The 18,217-nt window shown below is 40.5% G+C and overlaps 2 protein-coding genes across 2 annotated transcripts in view; one reads left to right on the top strand and one right to left on the bottom strand.

Moving 5' to 3' along the window:
- Positions 1 to 14,826, top strand: part of tmod1 (tropomodulin 1) — a 21,656-nt gene extending 6,830 nt beyond the window's left edge. Inside the window, exons 4-12 of the mRNA XM_020618457.1 lie at positions 457 to 593; positions 3,672 to 3,828; positions 5,090 to 5,179; positions 6,690 to 6,779; positions 7,843 to 7,973; positions 8,477 to 8,584; positions 9,632 to 9,775; positions 10,304 to 10,448; positions 13,436 to 14,826. Coding sequence (XP_020474113.1) covers positions 471 to 593; positions 3,672 to 3,828; positions 5,090 to 5,179; positions 6,690 to 6,779; positions 7,843 to 7,973; positions 8,477 to 8,584; positions 9,632 to 9,775; positions 10,304 to 10,448; positions 13,436 to 13,494 — 1,047 coding nt within the window. The 5' untranslated portion in view covers positions 457 to 470 and the 3' untranslated portion in view covers positions 13,495 to 14,826. The remainder of the gene's footprint in view (positions 1 to 456; positions 594 to 3,671; positions 3,829 to 5,089; positions 5,180 to 6,689; positions 6,780 to 7,842; positions 7,974 to 8,476; positions 8,585 to 9,631; positions 9,776 to 10,303; positions 10,449 to 13,435) is intronic.
- Positions 14,827 to 16,656: 1,830 nt separating this feature from the next.
- The window catches only part of LOC109970681 (complexin-1), an 11,461-nt gene continuing 9,900 nt past the window's right edge, over positions 16,657 to 18,217 (bottom strand). Inside the window, 2 exon segments of the mRNA XM_074527673.1 lie at positions 16,657 to 17,269; positions 18,085 to 18,217. The exon segment at positions 18,085 to 18,217 is cut by the window's right edge and continues 39 nt beyond it. Of these exon segments, the coding sequence (XP_074383774.1) occupies positions 18,085 to 18,217 (133 nt within the window). The 3' untranslated portion in view covers positions 16,657 to 17,269.

Raw genomic sequence — 18,217 nt, 5'->3', positions numbered from 1 at the left:
GGCATCTGTTTCGGATGCCTCCTGGGCGCCTTCCTAGGGAGGTGTTCCGGGCATGTCCCACCGGGAGGAGGCCCCGGGGAAGACCCAGGACACGCTGGAGGGACTATGTCTCTCAGCTGGCCTGGGAACGCCTCGGCACTCCCCCGGAGGAGCTGGAGGAAGTGTCTGGAGAGAGGGAAGTCTGGGCATCTTTGCTTAGACTGCTGCCCCCGCGACCCGGTCCCGGATAAGCGGAGGAAAATGGATGGATGGATGGAAAGTTAAAAATAATATCAGTATTTTAGGATACAGTGAAAGCAACTCTTACTGCCATAATTCAGAATTTATTTTTAGCTCAATGCTGCTGACATTTGACGTCCTGTAATCCTCCAACAAAGTTCAACCAGGCACTTATGCTTTAAATTTGTGTATCACCCGCCTTGTATCTTTTTGAAGTAACATCATTAATTTGTGCAGGCGTGCTGTCCATCATGTCGGTGGTGAGGAAAGAGATGGAGAAGTACAGGGATGTCGACGAGGACGAGTTGCTGAAGAAGCTCTCGGAGGAAGAGCTGCAGCGGTTAGAGGATGAATTAGAGGAGCTGGATCCTGACGTAAGTCTCTAAAGCCCATAATACACCATTCCTGTGGCTGTGTTGGTGTTGATGGAGAGCTCCAGGGTCATACAGGCTCAGCAGAGTTCCCTGATGTAGTATACTGCAGTACACCGTATATCGCTACAGCTAAAGGTTCTTGTTTTTAACTGAATCATCAATTGTTAGTGGGTAATTTCTCTTTTTAGCCAGTCGCACTGTGTTGTGTGTTTAATGTCCTTGAACATACACAGTAAATGGCTGGGTATGATGTTTTCTGCAGTATTGGTTCAGTGGCAGCTCATGGGCTTTGAATGCTGTGTAGACAAAACCAGCCAATGCAGAGTCTAATGGGCAGCTAGTACTACTGAACAATGTGATCATAGACTGGTGAGAGTCTGTATTCTTTTACTGCCTTTAATCACATAGAAGATGATGTCCTGAGTGTATATGATGACCCACATATTTTGGTTTACACTGTTTTTTACAATATACTTAAGACAATAGGAGAAACGTTCAAATTGTTGTTTGAGGGCGTGCAGTGATTTGGTCAGAACTGTAACATCTGAAATAAACCTGTAACTGGCCATATGGAATTAAGCGGTTGCAGCAGCCAACAGGGCCAGCCTGTCCTCCTCACTGCTCAGCGTCTGTCTTCCGTCTTCACTTTGTTGCCTCAGATTTGAGCTCAGACCATCTTTTTCATTCATCAGCTGTGCACCCTTCTCCTTATACAGTGTTCACTGAACGAGTAAGATCATCCTGTGCGTCTTTTTGTTTTATTTTACATCCACTACTGACGCTACTGAATATGGCAGCTCATTTGTTGTTCAGCACTTCACAACTAAAGTTTTTCTTTGTTTTGCAGTTCGTTGTTCCACTGTCTTTAGATTTTTGTTATAGCATGCCTGGCTTTCTCAGCTTCTCCTTTTCATTTCTATGTGATTTGAGATGTGTGCACACGGCCCTGCTGCCTCATGCACTGTTCTGGGCATTGGCGGGGTCGGTAACCTATGCTAATGCGCGCACAGACATGCACACACAGAAAAGTTTGAAGATGTCACAGTTACCATTTATTGCTATTTTTGATATTTTATGGATAATTTGTCTAAAGAAATAATGAATTCATGAATCCATTTGAAACTATTAGTCAAATAAGAGATCAAGTGTAGGAGACACTTTATAAAGGCTAAAGTGAAACAAAGAGATTTTTAAAGAGTACCCTGCCCTTAATTAGTCTGGTTGTCTTATGTTTAGTCACCTTTTCTCTGTCATTTATAGTATTTCTCAGGTTGTACTGAGTGTACTCACTGTATTGTATTGGCCGTGACACATTAGGAACAGTACATCAGTTATGCTTGTGTGTATTTTCTGCTGCTGTGTTTATCTCTACATTTGATACATCTTCCACCAACTTCATACCCTCAGTGATATATCAGGGGTTAAGGCGGTGACAGCAGCTGTAATAGCTTCCTGATGGATGTCTAACTGTTCATAAAGGGACTGGAGCCCCTCTCATTGCCAAAGAAATAGCTGGAAGGGTATCATGTGCAGGGCTGTGTGTGTGTGTGTGTTAGAGAGACCGAGGCCAGCAGTGAGTGACCCGAGGGACTCATGACATAACCAGAAGAAACCGTGAGAGGCAGTGCGTCTGTGCTTACCTTGTTTGTGCCTGTTTATGTGGGTAACCTGTTGCACAACAGTAAAGTGCCCTTTTCCTTTGGAGCACGCTGTAACCTTCCCAGCAGCTCCTCACATCAGTTCCAGTAAGCCACTGAAAAAGCCCCGTCATGTTGGACAGAAAAACAAAAATCTGCCAGCTGTGAGATAAATGTCATACACACAGTACAGCCAAGACCATGTTCACATCCCTGTGGGTGTTACTTGAACTCTGAGATCTTTTAATATTTTAATTAGATTTGATCTGTACTGGGTAAATACAAATCACATATACCGTAGATCACTGGTGATATTTCTAAAATCACAGAAAATGACAGTGTTGGCATTTGTTCCTCACCCTCAACACTTTAAGCTGCGCTACAGGAGTGTAAGAGTCCAGTAATCTCTAGCTAATAGAGCTGTGAGGCATAGAAAGATTAGCATTAACGGTGGTGTGATATATACTTAGCTTTACTAGAAATGCTACTGTGGACTCTGGACCACTGCTGGAAGTGCTGAGAGAGAGTTTTTTTTATTTATTTAAACTTCATCATTAAAGATGATCATGTTAATGTGATCTGACTAAATTATTTGGTGGGTTTTTGGAAGCTTCATATTAAAAATGACTGAAGGCAGATGAGTGACAAGCAAAATGAATGAGTGAGACAGAGAACGGCCTCTTGAGTGCAGAGAGGACCGATAAGATATGACGCTATAAGTAGCGCTTTGAAGGGGCTTGGTTTTAAATGTTGCTTCAGGCTGTGCAGCAACACTCTGGGAATCGTCTTGGTCCTGTGGCATAGAATAGAGAGAGGTCCTCATGTGAGAGTTACATTAACCAGAGCACAGATAATGTACAGTACCACCATCCTGACATCTAGATGAGTTTGCTTTGAGACTGAAATATGTTGCATTTCTACATCTCTCTCCTATAATATGTTAAAATTTTTTTAAATGAGTCTTTGACATATTTTTATGGTATTGTGAATGAAGTGAGTATCTTCTTTCACTGGGGTTGTGTGCTCTTGTCCTTTAAACTTGCCAACTGCTAACTTCTTTCCTCTTTTTAAAATTGATTTGGTGTTATTGTCTAGATACATGTAGAGAACAGTGCATCATTTCACATCAGTCACATGTCCTGTACTGTTGCTTCTTCCGAATTAAAGACTAAATCCTTTCCACTCACATAACCACAAACCATGTAACATCAACTATAATGGAAGATATACTGTATAGTGGTTTACTGTTTTACTGTGTAGTGTTGCTTTAGGAAGGAGGAAATCCTGGAGAGATTTGTTCTGCACTGATGTTGCTAGATATGACTGGTCTAAACTATTAAGACAGGAAGAGAGAAGCGAGACAAACTAGGGAAAAACAAATTCACTTTTCTAATGCCCAGTTCCAGTCCATTAAATGATGTAATCTCCTGTCCTTGTCTAGAATGCACTATTGCCAGCTGGGATGCGGCAAAAGGACCAGACTAAGAAAGCTCCGACGGGAACGTTTCAGAGAGATGACCTCCTGGCCCATCTGGAGAAACAAGCCAAGGAGCATCCTGACAGAGAAGACCTGGTGCCGTTCACAGGGGAGAAGAGAGGTAGGGGCTTTTCTACTCATACTATATCTATGTAGATGAAAAGTTGTTTATCCCTGGGTGGAAGCACTGGTGACGCATGGAAGGTCCATGTTATTTGGTTTCCCTAAATATTAAAGATAATGGTGTTACCAAAGTTTGAGCTTAAAGGGAAGATGGAGCCTCCAATTTTGTAGATGTATTGAAAAAAATCAAAAATGATAAAAAAAAGTATCATCATAAATAATAAGCCCAGTACTATAGAAGATTTCACACAGAGTTTCACAGACCAGCAGTAAAACTGCCGGTGTAGGTTGGTGAATGTTTAACAATCTGCTGCCCATCCGTATCCACAGTCAGGGTGCCTTTGAGCAAGGCATTTAACTTATGGTTCTTCTTGTGGAAGTGCCAGATTCAAAGCTTTCTGTCATCATGTCACTCACAGCCACGCTGTGTTTTTTATTTACTGCTCCCCTCGTGGTCACTCTCCATTCATGCAGAGACAAAGCTCACCACAGTTTGCTCCTTTGTAAGAATTTAATCAGTTTGATATTTACTTGTCACACAACTCTAAGCGTGAGCTAAACAATGTTTTGAAATTAAGTTCTACCCTGAATCGAGAGTGGACTTGGTGGACTCCCAGACGCCAACTGTTCTCCAGCCCGAACTCATGACTCCGCTGCTCCTGACTTATGTTTGAATGGGGGTCAGAAATGTCCGGTTGAAACACGGGGAGCTGATCATGCTCACACAAAGAGACATAGCAGACCTATCAGAAGAGAAAGACATTTCAGGGTCTTTACATTCAGTCAGTGATGACAGCATGTAGTCAGATATGACATGAGGCCACATGCACCTTGTATGACTCAGCTGTTATGTAAGAGAGCTGCTTTGGGCAACAGGACTGGCTCTGGCTCACATTTACTTCACATCAGTTTGACATTTGCACCAAGTGTTATATATACAATATTTCAAATTAAGTTCTTTAACAAGTCTCGCTGTCTCTGTAATTCCTATTGACTTAGGAATTGTTTAGCACCAAGTAAACTGTGAAGTTCCCAGAGTTTTTTCTATGGCTGTTTGACACTCAAGAATAGCAAAGCTCCGCCCAGCTTCGACCTGAGTAACAGTACAGTGTCAAGTTTAAGTTAAAACACCTGTGTAAGTACAGGGAAGCTGTCATTCATAAAGGGGACATAAAGTATCTGTCAGCTGTTATTAGCCAGGATTTACAGTAATGCTAGTGGTACTAGTGATTATAGTAGTAGCAGTACTTGTAATCTAGTGGACCCCATTATAGAGAGTGTGACTCTGGAGCCGGAACTAGAAGAAGCCCTGGCTAGTGCTACTGATGCTGAACTGTGTGATATTGCAGGTAACATACACACTCACGCCTTCGAACACATCTCCTCACAGATGCATACTGTATGTATATATACATAAGATTTACAGCTTTTTTTTGTTATCACCAGGCTATTACATTCATTTTTTAATCTGATTTTGACCCAACTTTTTTAATAACGCTCACTTATAAAGTATATACTCAAATACATGCATAGACGCTGCTGCATGATATTCATAATTTTGATGTGTATTGTTAAATATACTAAAATGCAGGTGTTCATCTTCATCCTTTGCACATCTCCTTACATTAGTCAGTGTAAACACACCATCCTGCCCTTGTGAATAAACCTTCCCTCAGTGTAACTCTTCTTCATCTCCTCTAGCTCTCACTCCACCTTCTCTCGACCCTTCCCCTTCAGCTTTCCATCAGTCCTTTCATCCCCACTATCCCTGCTGGATCTCTGTGCTCGCTAACTGAACGCCATCCGGGGTACCTGTAGACTGCACACGGCGTTTGCATGTTCACATTGTAAGCTTGTGTACAAACAAACATTTAGCCAAAACCATGCAGCTGCGCTCGCAGCCAGAGTCTGTGTAATGCATGACAGATGTCATTACTGTGGCAAACATTGTGTTGCATGTGCACATTTTCAGTACATTGCCATAATGTATCAGTGACTGACAACATGTATACAGTTTATACACTGCAGTTAAGAGTATGAGGTCTCATTTACCTTTAACATTTATTTTGATAAATTGGATCATCATAACAACAAACAGGCGTTAATTCATTACAATGCGAGTCCCAGCAAATAAAGCCTGTTGCTATTGAAAATAAGGTTTTGAAAATTTATTGACAGGGAGAAGCCATTTTTTTAGTCAACATGTGAAAGGTCATTGCATTAAATAGCTTTGTGAGCAGCATATTTTTACAGTATGTAGACGCATTTTGTTTTAACCGCTGCCAAAGTCTCCGCTCCACATCGCTACTGTCATTAGTAGCAGAAATTTATCACCGTGGTAACAACACCGCACAAAAATTGAAAATGAGAAGAATTTCAGGAGCACAGCTAGTCCTTAGCAGTTGTTGAGGATAAAAAACAATCCCCTGTCTACTAAGAGCAACTTGGTAGCTGCTGTTCCCTGTTTATGTCTGTTTTCTCACAAACCAACAAGATGATAATTGTCAGATTCACTGCTGCCAGGTCTTTGTTGTGTGGCTTCACAGGCTGATACCTTAACAGCCATTAGGGGGTGTCATACTGACCTGTAGTCAGCCAACAGAGGGCATGACCTCAGCTCTGTCTGCAGAAGACAATTCTATTAAACTATGGCACCTGAGACCTCGCAATTGTTAAAACTGGGAGTTTCTGGCTTGACCTGCTTGTAAGGCTGCAAGTACTTTTATGCTGTCTGTATTAGCATGGTTGGCCTCTGTTTAGCTGTACAGTAGCAAAACAGTCTTTTTCATCATCCCCTTCTCTCCTCCTTTCCTGACTGTCCATTCCCTTCATTCTTTACATCCTTGTTCTGTCTTCCAGCCATCCTGGGCATGCACACCCTGATGAGTAACCAGCAGTATTATGAAGCCCTGGCCAGCAGCACCATAGTCAACAAGCAAGGCCTCAACAGTACGCACTGTATTCTTTTATTTTACTATATGTTACTGAGTCTTTGGTTGGAGAAATCAGCCAGCTGCCCAGGCTGTCTTCACTTGATTTAAACACAGATACAGCTGGTGCATGGATTTTTGAGAAACGAGTAAAAAAACAACCTGAGATGCAGCAGATCACTCAGCTGGTTTGAAGAGAATATCACCTCACTCCAGAAAAATGTTGCCTTGAGCTGACTTGGACTGGAATGAAGTGAAGTGATCTCATGTTGGCAGGATCTTTGTTTTACCATTTTAAGATAATAGGCTCAATCTGTTTGTGCTTCATCCATGCTCACTTATAGTTGCACAAGTTAAACAGATGTACACATTAAAAGTACTAAGTACACAGGTAGATACGTAGAGAGAACATGCAGAGACTGAGCATCTCACTTCCAGATATTAATTACCTCCTGAATTGATTAGCAAAAGGTGTTTTGGTCATTTCACTGCCACACAAAAGGAATATTAAGGGACTTTCAACTTGCTTGGATTTTGAATAGTAAACTGTCACTTTTAGTATTTTAGTAAAAGTTGCAAATTCATTAAGATTAATGCAGAAGTTTATTTTATACCATATGATAAATAATGGAAAACTGAGTCAGATAAACAAAATAACATATGCTATGGTGTCCTTTTACAAATGGTTAGCATATATGCTGGAACATTAAAAGTTACTTAAAAAACAAAGTAAATGTTTTATAGTGATTTTGTAAGTTAAGGGATGACATGCCCTGAGAACGTTTACGTCTGAGCCAGCCAGTCATCGCTGACTGTGGCAAACCTTCCATGAGCAATATAGACAGAGATGTTTAGTTTGGCAAGAACTGCAGGCAGAAGCATTAACAGGCTCTCAGGTCTCAACTATTGAGGTAATACTGTTTATAGTGTTGGCTCAAGTAGATCTGGAAACTGGTAGACCTGAACTTCTAATGAAGGCGATTCAAATAGGGAAAACACTACAGACATGTTAATGCGTGTTGTTCCCACACACCTTGTGCTGTTGTACATAAGAGGTGCACTGTAATTCTTTTGTATCCCAGGTGTGATCCAGTGCACCCAGTATAAACCAGTCCCAGATGAGGAACCCAACTCCACTGATGTAGAGGAAACTCTGCTGAGAATAAAGAGGAATGACCCTGACCTGGTCGAGGTCAACCTCAACAACATCAGGGTAAGTGTGTGTGTTCATACCATGTTGACAAGAGGATTTGAGTTTAATGCTGTGTTTACAGAGTCAGTAACACCAGGCTTTGATTTGGGTTTACTTCTGTTCTAAATGAAACTCTGTCAGGCTAACATAATAATAATAATACTTATTATTAATACATATATCAGTGCAAAACATTGTTTTCAGATTTTAATTTTCAGACAAAAGCTACTTTTTCAAGAAATAAACTAATTTAAATAAAAAATTTAGTTATTTTAGGCATTTTATGAACAAAATATTTTAATACTTTTAATGTTACACCATCAGTTTTGTCTATAATATGTATGTAACGTTTGTTGCCTCAGAGGTGCAGTGCAGACAACAACAGCTTAACTATTAACAAAATCACAGAAGCAGAATCTCCTGAAAAAAAAACATTACAATCGAAATGTCTCAGGAACTGTTTTTTTTTGATCTGAGAAGAAGTGAATTGCAATATGTTTGGCGTTGTGTTTTTCTGTACACAGAACATCCCCATCCCGACTCTGAAGGCGTATGCTGAGGCTCTGATGAAGAACACTGTGGTGGAGAGGTTCAGTATTGTAGGAACCCGAAGCAACGACCCTGTAGCCTTTGTAAGTCATAGTTGTAACACTGCAATGCTCCATTTCTCTGAAGTACAGAGGATCAGAAGTTAAACTCATCTCGTATCTGGTGGTTTGTGGGTAGCACTGCATCTAGAGACACATTCTCTGCTTGTGTTATACTGTTATTCCAACACGCTTTTCTTTTTCAAGGCATTCATTTTAAGTATCTCTACACTTGCAAATCCTATGTTGGTTGGAAGAAATCATGTGTTGTGGTACTTTCTCAAGCAGCCACCTTTGTTTGTTGTCAGGTACTGTGATAATGGCACTAATAAAACAGTATTATATTGTATAGCTGATAACATTTTCATCAAGATAGTTAGGTTACTTTATTTGTACCTGTAGGTAGATTTGTTTTGCAGCAAGATAACACACAAACAAATATGACACAAGACAGCATGATAAAAGTACTCAAATGGTAAATGGTCTTATATTTGTATATCGCCTTTCTATGCTTTACAGCTCACTCAAAGCGCTTTCACACTATTTGGCCATTCACCCATTCGCACTCCCAAACACACACAGACACATATACACACCGGTGACATCACCGGGAGCAACTGGGGGTACAGTGTCTTGCTCAAGGACACTTCGACATGTTGACTGGACAAGCCGGGAATCGAACCGCTAATTCTCCGGTTAGGAAACGACCCGCTCTCCCTCCTGAGCCACAGCCGCCCCCAAGGCTCCACCGATCAGGACATATATGAGAGGGAGAAATTACAATAATAATCACTCAACTAAATAAGTAACAAATATTATTGCAGCTTATTCATTTCAGTGATGCTTTGTTCCACACCTTGGAACTAAAAACCTCAGTCCAGAGGGAAGAAGCTAACATTTCTTGTGTAAAGGGCGGGAGGCATCATTTAAACTAGATGTAGTGGGGATTGGATCTTCCTGATAACTTACGTTACATATCATCCCTCTACCACTTCCTGCTTTTTTTTTTACTACTGTACCTAATAAACCAGTCATATGAGCAAATGTCTGCAAAGCAGTGAGTGACACGGTGTGTGTTGTGTGTTTCCTCAGGCCCTGGCGGAGATGTTGAAGGTGAACACAACACTTAAGAGCCTGAACGTTGAGTCCAACTTCGTTACAGGGACTGGAATCCTGGCCCTCATAGAGTCACTGCAGTATAACACCACACTACAGGAGCTCAAGATAGACAATCAGGTACAAACAGATACACACAACCCACTTACAGTACATAGAGTACATGCAGACTTGTTTACACATTACACACAGAAATGTGTGTGTGGGTAAGTGTGTTGGGTAATGTACATAGGCCATCTTTGCCACTTCAGTCTAATCCTCTTAGATTGCGCTCTGGTGTGTCATACTGTGTAGTTTTGCGTCTGTGACTCACCACTCACTGATGAGTTCAAATAACTCATTTGGTTCTGATTTGTCACCTTTCTCATGTACTTCTTTTCCATTTGGCCACAGTGATTGAGTCATTTATATAAAACTGAGGCTGGAATAGCTGGTTTCCCCCCGGCACTTCATCCTCTGTTGCCATAGAGGTCACCGCTGTATCCAGACATTGGTGTTCAGTTTGTGAATGCCTTTTGTCTCTCTTTGACTCACCTTTCCCCTAACATTTCTATCTCACTGCCACAAATCATTTTATTTTCCCCACTCAGTCCATCTCAACATCCGTCCCTGTCGTTCCTCACCCTTCCCTCTCTCTGCAAACTCCAGAGCCAGCCACTGGGCAACAAGGTGGAGATGGAGATCGCCAGCATGCTTGAGAAAAACACCACACTTTTGAAGTTTGGCTACCATTTCACCCAGCAGGGGCCACGCCTCCGAGGCTCCAACGCCATGATGAGCAACAACGACTTGGGTGGGTTACACACACAACACGCTGAGTCTTGGGAGCAGATTAATGAACACACACACACAGAAACCGATTTGGGAACATGACAAAAATCCTTGGGCTGGACTCAAACGTAACATTTCAAGTCTATACAGTATTTGATGATGGAGTCACCTCACTATGCTTTAACTGGTTCCAGAACTTGTACACAGTCTTTCTGTAGTATTTCAGTCGGTGGCGCTGGCTGTTACATGCGTCAGTGCTGACACTTTATCTTCACTATATCTCATTGAGTTCTACTTTAATCAGGCTCTAATAGAAGAAACAGTGATATCATCGGCCCTTGACTCAGTAGTGCAGCCAGAAGGCCCCGGCCAATCAAACCAGAGCCTTCCTAAGTTATGACATCAGTACTAAGAAAAGGCTGATTGCATGAGAGAGAGGACAAAATAAAAGTAGTTGAGGAAGACTTTCTTTCTATGCACCAATCATGCTGGTGATTTTGTATGACAAGTGGATAAACTGTGGCCTTACAAAATGGAGTCGGTAGCCCTTTGGACATGGAAGGCATCATTACTTGATCTCATTAATTTGGACGAGGTTTTGTGTTTACCCTCAGTGTTCAAAGCATTGAAAAAGAGAGACAGTCAGTGAAGTGGTACCTGAGTTGCAATAACAATAGCCTGGTAGGAAATACAGTATATTCAGCTCTGTTCCTTTAGAGTTAAATTCTGTTTTATTTCTGTTGGTTTTATAATCTGCTCATACTGTGTCACAAACTATTTGAAATGAAGTATGTGTCATCATTTCTCACAATGTTTCCTTCCCTCGTCATCTTTAAGCCCGGGCCGTCAGGTCGGAGTCCGATGGCTCCTTCACCTTCACTCTGTCTGTTCCTGAGCTGGAGAGGGCCTTCGGGAAAAAGTTCAAGTCCAAGACTAAGTAAAGAAAACAGCTGAAACACAAGCACAGCACCGTATAACCCCTCAGCCTAGTCTTTCTTGTGCCAAACTCTCCTGGTTGTTTTCCTAGCGCGCTGCCACCTCCTGTCATACTCCGCTGAGAGTTTCTGTTGCTTTTCCACACCACCTCATCACTTTCCTTCTCCTCTTCTAGTCATCGCTGGTTGCAAAGGCCACTTAGTTTCTCCCAAACTTAGCTGCTGTTGCTCTCCAGTCCTTGTTATAATCAGATTGTTTTTTCTTGCCTCATGTTCTCGATATTTTGAACCCCCTGTCCAAAAAGACAAGAAACTGGACAATCCTGAAATCTGGCAGAGCCAAAAGCCGGGAAATAAATGTATCCGCTATCTAAAAGAATCAGAAAACACTATACTCTTTTCATAACAACTAAAGCAAAACAAAAGTAATCCTGACTGAGAAATATCACTCATGTTGCTGCAAGAATAAAATAACCTTTATTTTTGAATTATAAAAAATAAGCCCCACATATTAAGATTATTATCCCAAAATGGCCAATAGAAAGCACAGGTTTGTTTCTGTTGTATGTCCTAGTGACATTCTGTTGAGCAAGTCACTGAATTGCCAACTGGATAACAGCATCCATAATGTTGTGCCTTTGAAATCGAATTAGACAGGATGAAACTGTCTACTGTTCTCACATCGCCTTCCAATTAGAAAATCTGTGCTGCTGTTTAATCTTTGGCTATAATGCCTGTATTATCCTTCTCTGTGGCCTTTTTACTTGGATCTTTCTCTGTTCCTTGTCTGGTATTTTTATCATTCCTGCACTTTCTGCAGAAATTCTACATTCTCTGCTGAACTTTTGGGATCTCCTCCTCTCTTATAAAAGCTGCTCTCATGGATTACCAACCAGGCAAACTGGGTAGCTGCCCTGGTGCAGGATGGATTATCAAGCAGGCCGGATGATGAAATGCAGTCTCTATGAAGTTCAGTTAAGACACAAAATGACCTCAGAGAGGCAACACAACCACCAAGTGATGCAAAATGACTGCAAAGACACTCATGATTTCAGACTGGCCGCAACAAGATAGAAAACAACCACAAGGAGACACAAAATGAGTAATCTTTTGCATCTCTTTCCATCTGGGGGTCCTATAAGGTATGTCACGCCGTATTGAATGTTGGGACAGGGGTGCCGTTTTTGGAGTTACACGCTGTATTTACCTGCATAGATTCTTGTTTTGTTTGGTTAAAAAGTTGCTTAAATCATTTAGATCTCACTTTACTGATTATGGTAATTCAAGATGGATAACCTTAGCTGACTGTATCTAACTCAAAGTGGACCTCGACATCCTGACGACGAGAGCAACAGGCTGAAAAATGACTCTCATTTCAGCTCTCAGTTCAGGAGCTAATGCTAGCTAGCAGCTGTCGGCAGATGACACAAACTTTGCAGATCAGTCCGTTTCTGTTTTGTCTGTCCTCAAACTGAAACTGGGATGTAGTTGAAGCTTCCAGTGCTGTACTGGAACTGTATGGGATAATATTTTTTAATTAACATATAGATGTATGTTACGTATATATCTATGATGGATAATGAGTGTGATGCACCAAACATGGCACATTTACCCAAAATTCAACATGGTGTGATGTCAGCTTCACACTCTCTATATAGGGTGGGGTGGGGGACTTTTACCTCAATATTGGGCCCTATAGTGGGTTAATCCAGCCCTGCTCTCATCACCAGCCTACCTCGTTCTCCTGTTCTTTATGCTTGTTTGTTTCAATGACTCTTTAAGGTCATCTACTTCAGTCACTTGAAGAAAAGTGCCTGCAATCTTTCTTTCCTGCTTTTTGAAAGCTTCCCCTGTATTTTCATTTGCCTTGCTTCCGGCTTCATCTAAAGTAAAAAAGGCAGGCCAACTTGCTTGGCTTTTGTTAAAGATGGTGATGATAAACATTTCAGGGCTTCTAATTTAAATTTTTTTCCTTCTTATACCTGTCTCCCTTCTTTCCTCCTCTCCTCACATCCTTTCACCTGTTTCTCTTTCTCTTTCTTTTGTTCTTCTTCCTGTGTCTCTCCAACTACAGTAAGAAAGAGAAGGCTTGAGGGAGGGCCCATCATCCCTAAGTCTCGGACAGATGTGTAGAAACCACGGCTACCTTCAATTTTCTGTTCCTCTTCGACCTCCATCATCTTTCTGAAACCTCGTCTCATAACCGTCTTCACCCTCAAACCCTCTGAAATCCAACCCAAAAAACCATGACCATCTGCTTCGGTTTACTGAGGTTCAGAAAACATTTCAACTCTTTCTGCTTTCTAGACTTTTTTTTATCAGATACTAGAGGATCCAAATAGATTGATCAGCAGTCACTGTGAGATTTCAGTGCATCCAGAAAGTGAGATTTGTTCTTTGTTTGTGCTCTACAGTTTGTATTTCGACTTGGGTTCTAGGCTTGGACAAACAATATCTGAACTTTTTGAATCCTTTAATATCCTGTTAAGTGTCTAGATTCTTTAATAAAGGGCTGGAGGTCAGGTTTTGGATGAGGGGCCCATTTGAAGGGTTACGGGCCTCGTTTTAGCAAACCCTGTCTTTACTGATGAATGAATTCTGATTATTATTATTATTATTATTGTGCTGTAAATGAGTTGTGCTGTCAGTAGTTGATATCAGCAGTTTTTTTCAGCTGCTTCAATGCTGTCTACTAATTTTACACCTAAGCTGAAGTACCATTTTAATTTTAAACATCTTGAGAAATACTATAATATCAGATTTTCACCTGGATGTTATAGCCTTTGTCCTGTTCAGTCTAAATAGCATTTTCAGGACTCAGACACTAAGCTAATCAGATCCTTCAGTCACTGACAGATTTATAAACCTGGCTACTGTGAGATTTGTTGCTGTATATTTATTTGTGACAGACCTGGGGAAGAGTCAGAATCCATTCAAATGCTTGACATAACTTGAATTGATTGTGCTGCATAGTGTAACTATTGGTGTGAAATGTTGCAGTAAAAACATAAACACCCTGATTACACTTTACAGTGTTACATTATCCAGCATTTTTGTTAGTGGTCTCTATAGAGAAATCCTGCTAACTGCATATGGCAACTGCCTATTCAGGTTTTGTTTACTGAAAGCAAAATTCTGTGGAGCCACTGTAAAATCTTACAAACACCATCGTGTTATTTACTGTAAAAGTAAATGTCTACCATCAACTATGTAAGTCAGAAGAACCTGCAAGTATTTCAGTGGACTTGTGTTTCACTTTCAACCAGGTCTGGTTTGTTGATTATTTTTATTTACTGGAGCTAGACAGTGTGCTTTATGACATGGTTGGTACTGTTGACTTACTGTTTAATATAAGTTTCACATTAAAACAGCTCAACTCAGGTTTGGAGTATTTCAGTAATGGATGTTAGACACAAATTTAAAACTAGACAGCACTCAGAGAGTGCAACCTCCACCAAGGGCAACACAGTTTCCCCATAATGCCATAAAAGCCATGATAGTTTGACCTACACAGTATGATTGCTTGACCATGAAAACCTACTGCTGGCATTTGGAATGATGCTGATATATTTATTATTTTGAAAGTTATTCAAGAAAAATGTTCTAGGGGTAAAACAGGGGCTTCGGTGAGTCGTGAAGACGTCACATTTCTGCAAGTTTGTGTTCTGCTTGTTCGACAGCCACTTGAGAAACTTTTTATACAGTCTCCGCTACTGGCTGATTGTTGCACAGAGAAGCTCATTCAGTTCCGACAGTGGAAACGCAGCTATAATGTGCAGCTGGAACACCAGCGTCTTCACCGACGGGCTGCTATGCTCTCAATGAGATGTAGCTGCCTGCTAATAGAGCTAGCTTGGTCAGATAACGAGCACACACATTTGCTGGACTCCTTCAGGGCCTGCCTCACGCAGCAGGGTGTAATGAGTGACAGCACTTGGTTTTCACTGACAGTGAATGGACAGTCAAGCAGCCTTTCCAGCACTCACAGTGGTGAATTATTTTTAAAGAATTCCTGTATCTAAATTATGACACAGATCAGCACTAAAATCGAATCAATTATTCTGTTGATCAAAATCTGTTCATTACTGTTTTAGTTATACTGTTAACACAAACAAACAATAGCAGAAATATAACTCCTGCCCTTGGCGGAGGTAGAAAACACAGGGAAGCTTTAGTGTCTATATTACACAGACCAAAATACAAATAAAGAAACATTAGTTTGAAATGGTACTTAAATGTGTTTAGCTGTAACAGTTCTTAAATCAACCACTGGCCTTCTGAAAAATGGTAATACTGTATGATGAGTGCATGCTTATGTATGTTTTTTATACCAGCTCAGTGCCCCAGTATATGTTGGTAATGATGAGAAAAAGAAGGGTCAGCCAACCAAGAGACAGAGCTAAATTGTTGCTCTCTTTAGTAAAAATCACAAGAATTATTAGATCTCTATTTCTTTCAGAAAGAGGGTACCAGATGCAGACTTGAAAGTGAAACGGATCCTACCATTTCATATTTTCATGATGTGAGCAACTGTACCTGATACTGAGACAAAAAAAAGGTCTTCCACCATGTTTAAGGATCAGATAACCCCTTTAATGTAAAATCACACAGTATCACTGCTTTGCTACTTTTTCATCAGTGCTGTGGGTGCTGTCCAACAAATGGTAATTATGGATGTAAACATTTAAAAAACAATAAGTAACTGAAGGCTAAACAGTACGCTGACTTTGCTCCTGCCACTCGTCTGTGTGTGTCCTGTTCTGTGGAGTGTTTTCTGATATTTTAGTGGTTGACTGTGTTTTGTTAGATCACCCTTTTTGGTTGAACTTTTGTTTATGAAATAAAACTTGAAAATAATATTTACTGTATATTGGATTGGATAGTTTGTCTGGACACATAGAATGCAAAGGCAGCAGTGACACTCTGTGGCTAAAAAGAAGAACTACAACAGTCAGTTCAGTATCATCAGACTAGCACTGCTCCTCTCCTAACTGTGTAGTGAAAGTGCAAAAGAAAACTGCATTAAATAACATGCACTTTTAATGATGTCAATATTTTTCCCCTCAGATTTCACCTGAGAGCCCTGCTAGTGATGAAAAATAGTGTCAGCTTATTCAGTGTGTCAAAATGTGCAGTGGTAGCAAATGTTTTGCTAAATAATCACACACCACAAATATTTTTATAGGTGTCTGACCACAGTAGGTAACAGTGACCTGATCTTCCTCTCCAGCGGATGTCCTTTTTTAAACCCACCCCACATCACAGAGAAAAGAGGGTAACACATTTTGAATGTACATGAGCAAGGTTTTAAGTTTTTATTGAATCTCAGGCAGAAACATACGTAATAATCCTTTATTGCTTGTGGATTTTCATGTCGCACTTGGCAGCTCATTCTAACAATATGAAGAACTGAATCAAAGATCTGTTCACATTTTCTCTTACAACACTACATCAGCAGCCAAACTGCAGTTTTCACTTCAATATGTGTGTGTTTTTCTCACAGATCATCACAAGATGCAAAATCCAGACTCTAATACTCCACTTTCAAGTTAAAACTGCTTATAATAGCTCAAAAATCATATAAACATAATTTATTTATACAATTTCAGTCAGCTTTCTCTCTCTCTAGTAGTAGATTCTGATGGTAGTAATATAGTATGCACTGTCCTGCAATTTCTGGTTTTATGGCTAAAACATTAAGGTTTTGGCTGTCATCAAAACAATGGCACAGCAAAAAAGAAAACCCTGAAAATCTGTAAATTAAATTTCCTGAATGCATACATATTTTTATTTCTGATATTAACAGTATATTGATGTGGTGGAAACACACTTAAACATAGAAGTTATTGCTTTAATATTGTTTGCATGACAATGAAGAGGGTAAAAGGGGCAGGAGGGTGTGCTTGTACTTATTCACACAACAGATTTGTCCAGACGGATGGCATGCAAGACATAAGAAGAAGACACAGTGAACAGGGGAATAGAAACATTTTTAAACATTATACTGTGTGGGTGTTTTACATTTCTATGTTGGCCATTGTGGGAGTGTAGTATAGTTAAACAGTAGGTTTTACAGAGAATGTCTAACACTGTGCAAAGGCTGGTCATGGTCAAACACAAAACTAGCTTTAAGAGCACACGACTATTTTTAAATGTCCTTAAAGTATGGCTTATCAAGTTATCACATTTTCTTTTTTATTTTAGAGACAGACAAAGTTAATATAATTTATATAATATTTTTATGATCGCTTGCCCACCTGGAGGCTCATTATGTATTTGTTTATTTATGTACAAATTGAATGAACATCATGGCGGGCAAGATTATTTTTCAGTGCCATGATAAAACTCTGCAGCTATCACAGAGAAGAAAAAAGGAGCTCAAAACCTCCCAGACCAGAAGACTAAACCATCTAACACGGTGTTCAGCCCCTCTGCTTTCACGTAGCTGCTTAAGCTTCACATAGCTAATGCTCCCTTGGCTATCAGGTCAGTCTAGCTCAGTGTAACGGCTGGAACTCACACTGCTGGTTCACATTTGATTCCTTTCCCCACAGTAAAACTTAAATGTCTTAACACCACACAATATTTTCACTTTTACATACTTGTATATGAAAAAAAAAACAAAAAGAAAAGAAACAAAAAAAAAAACCTGATTTAAGCCAACCATGTGAACGTAGCCTATGAACTAAGCTAGATAACATTAGCATTAGCTAGATCACTAACCTACTTCTTCAGCATGTCTTGCAGCGGGCCTGGCAGGTATTTCATCACTGTGTCCATGATGCTTTCCTCCTCCTCCTCATCACCGCAGCCGGCCGGCACGGCCTTCTTAGGGCGAGTCAAGCTGCCGGCCGCA

This window comes from Monopterus albus, unplaced genomic scaffold (genome assembly GCF_001952655.1).
Source record: "Monopterus albus unplaced genomic scaffold, M_albus_1.0 scaffold205.1, whole genome shotgun sequence".
Lineage (NCBI taxonomy): Eukaryota > Metazoa > Chordata > Actinopteri > Synbranchiformes > Synbranchidae > Monopterus > Monopterus albus.
Note: the sequence above shows the minus strand (reverse complement) of the source record. Positions and strands in the feature narration are given on the sequence as shown.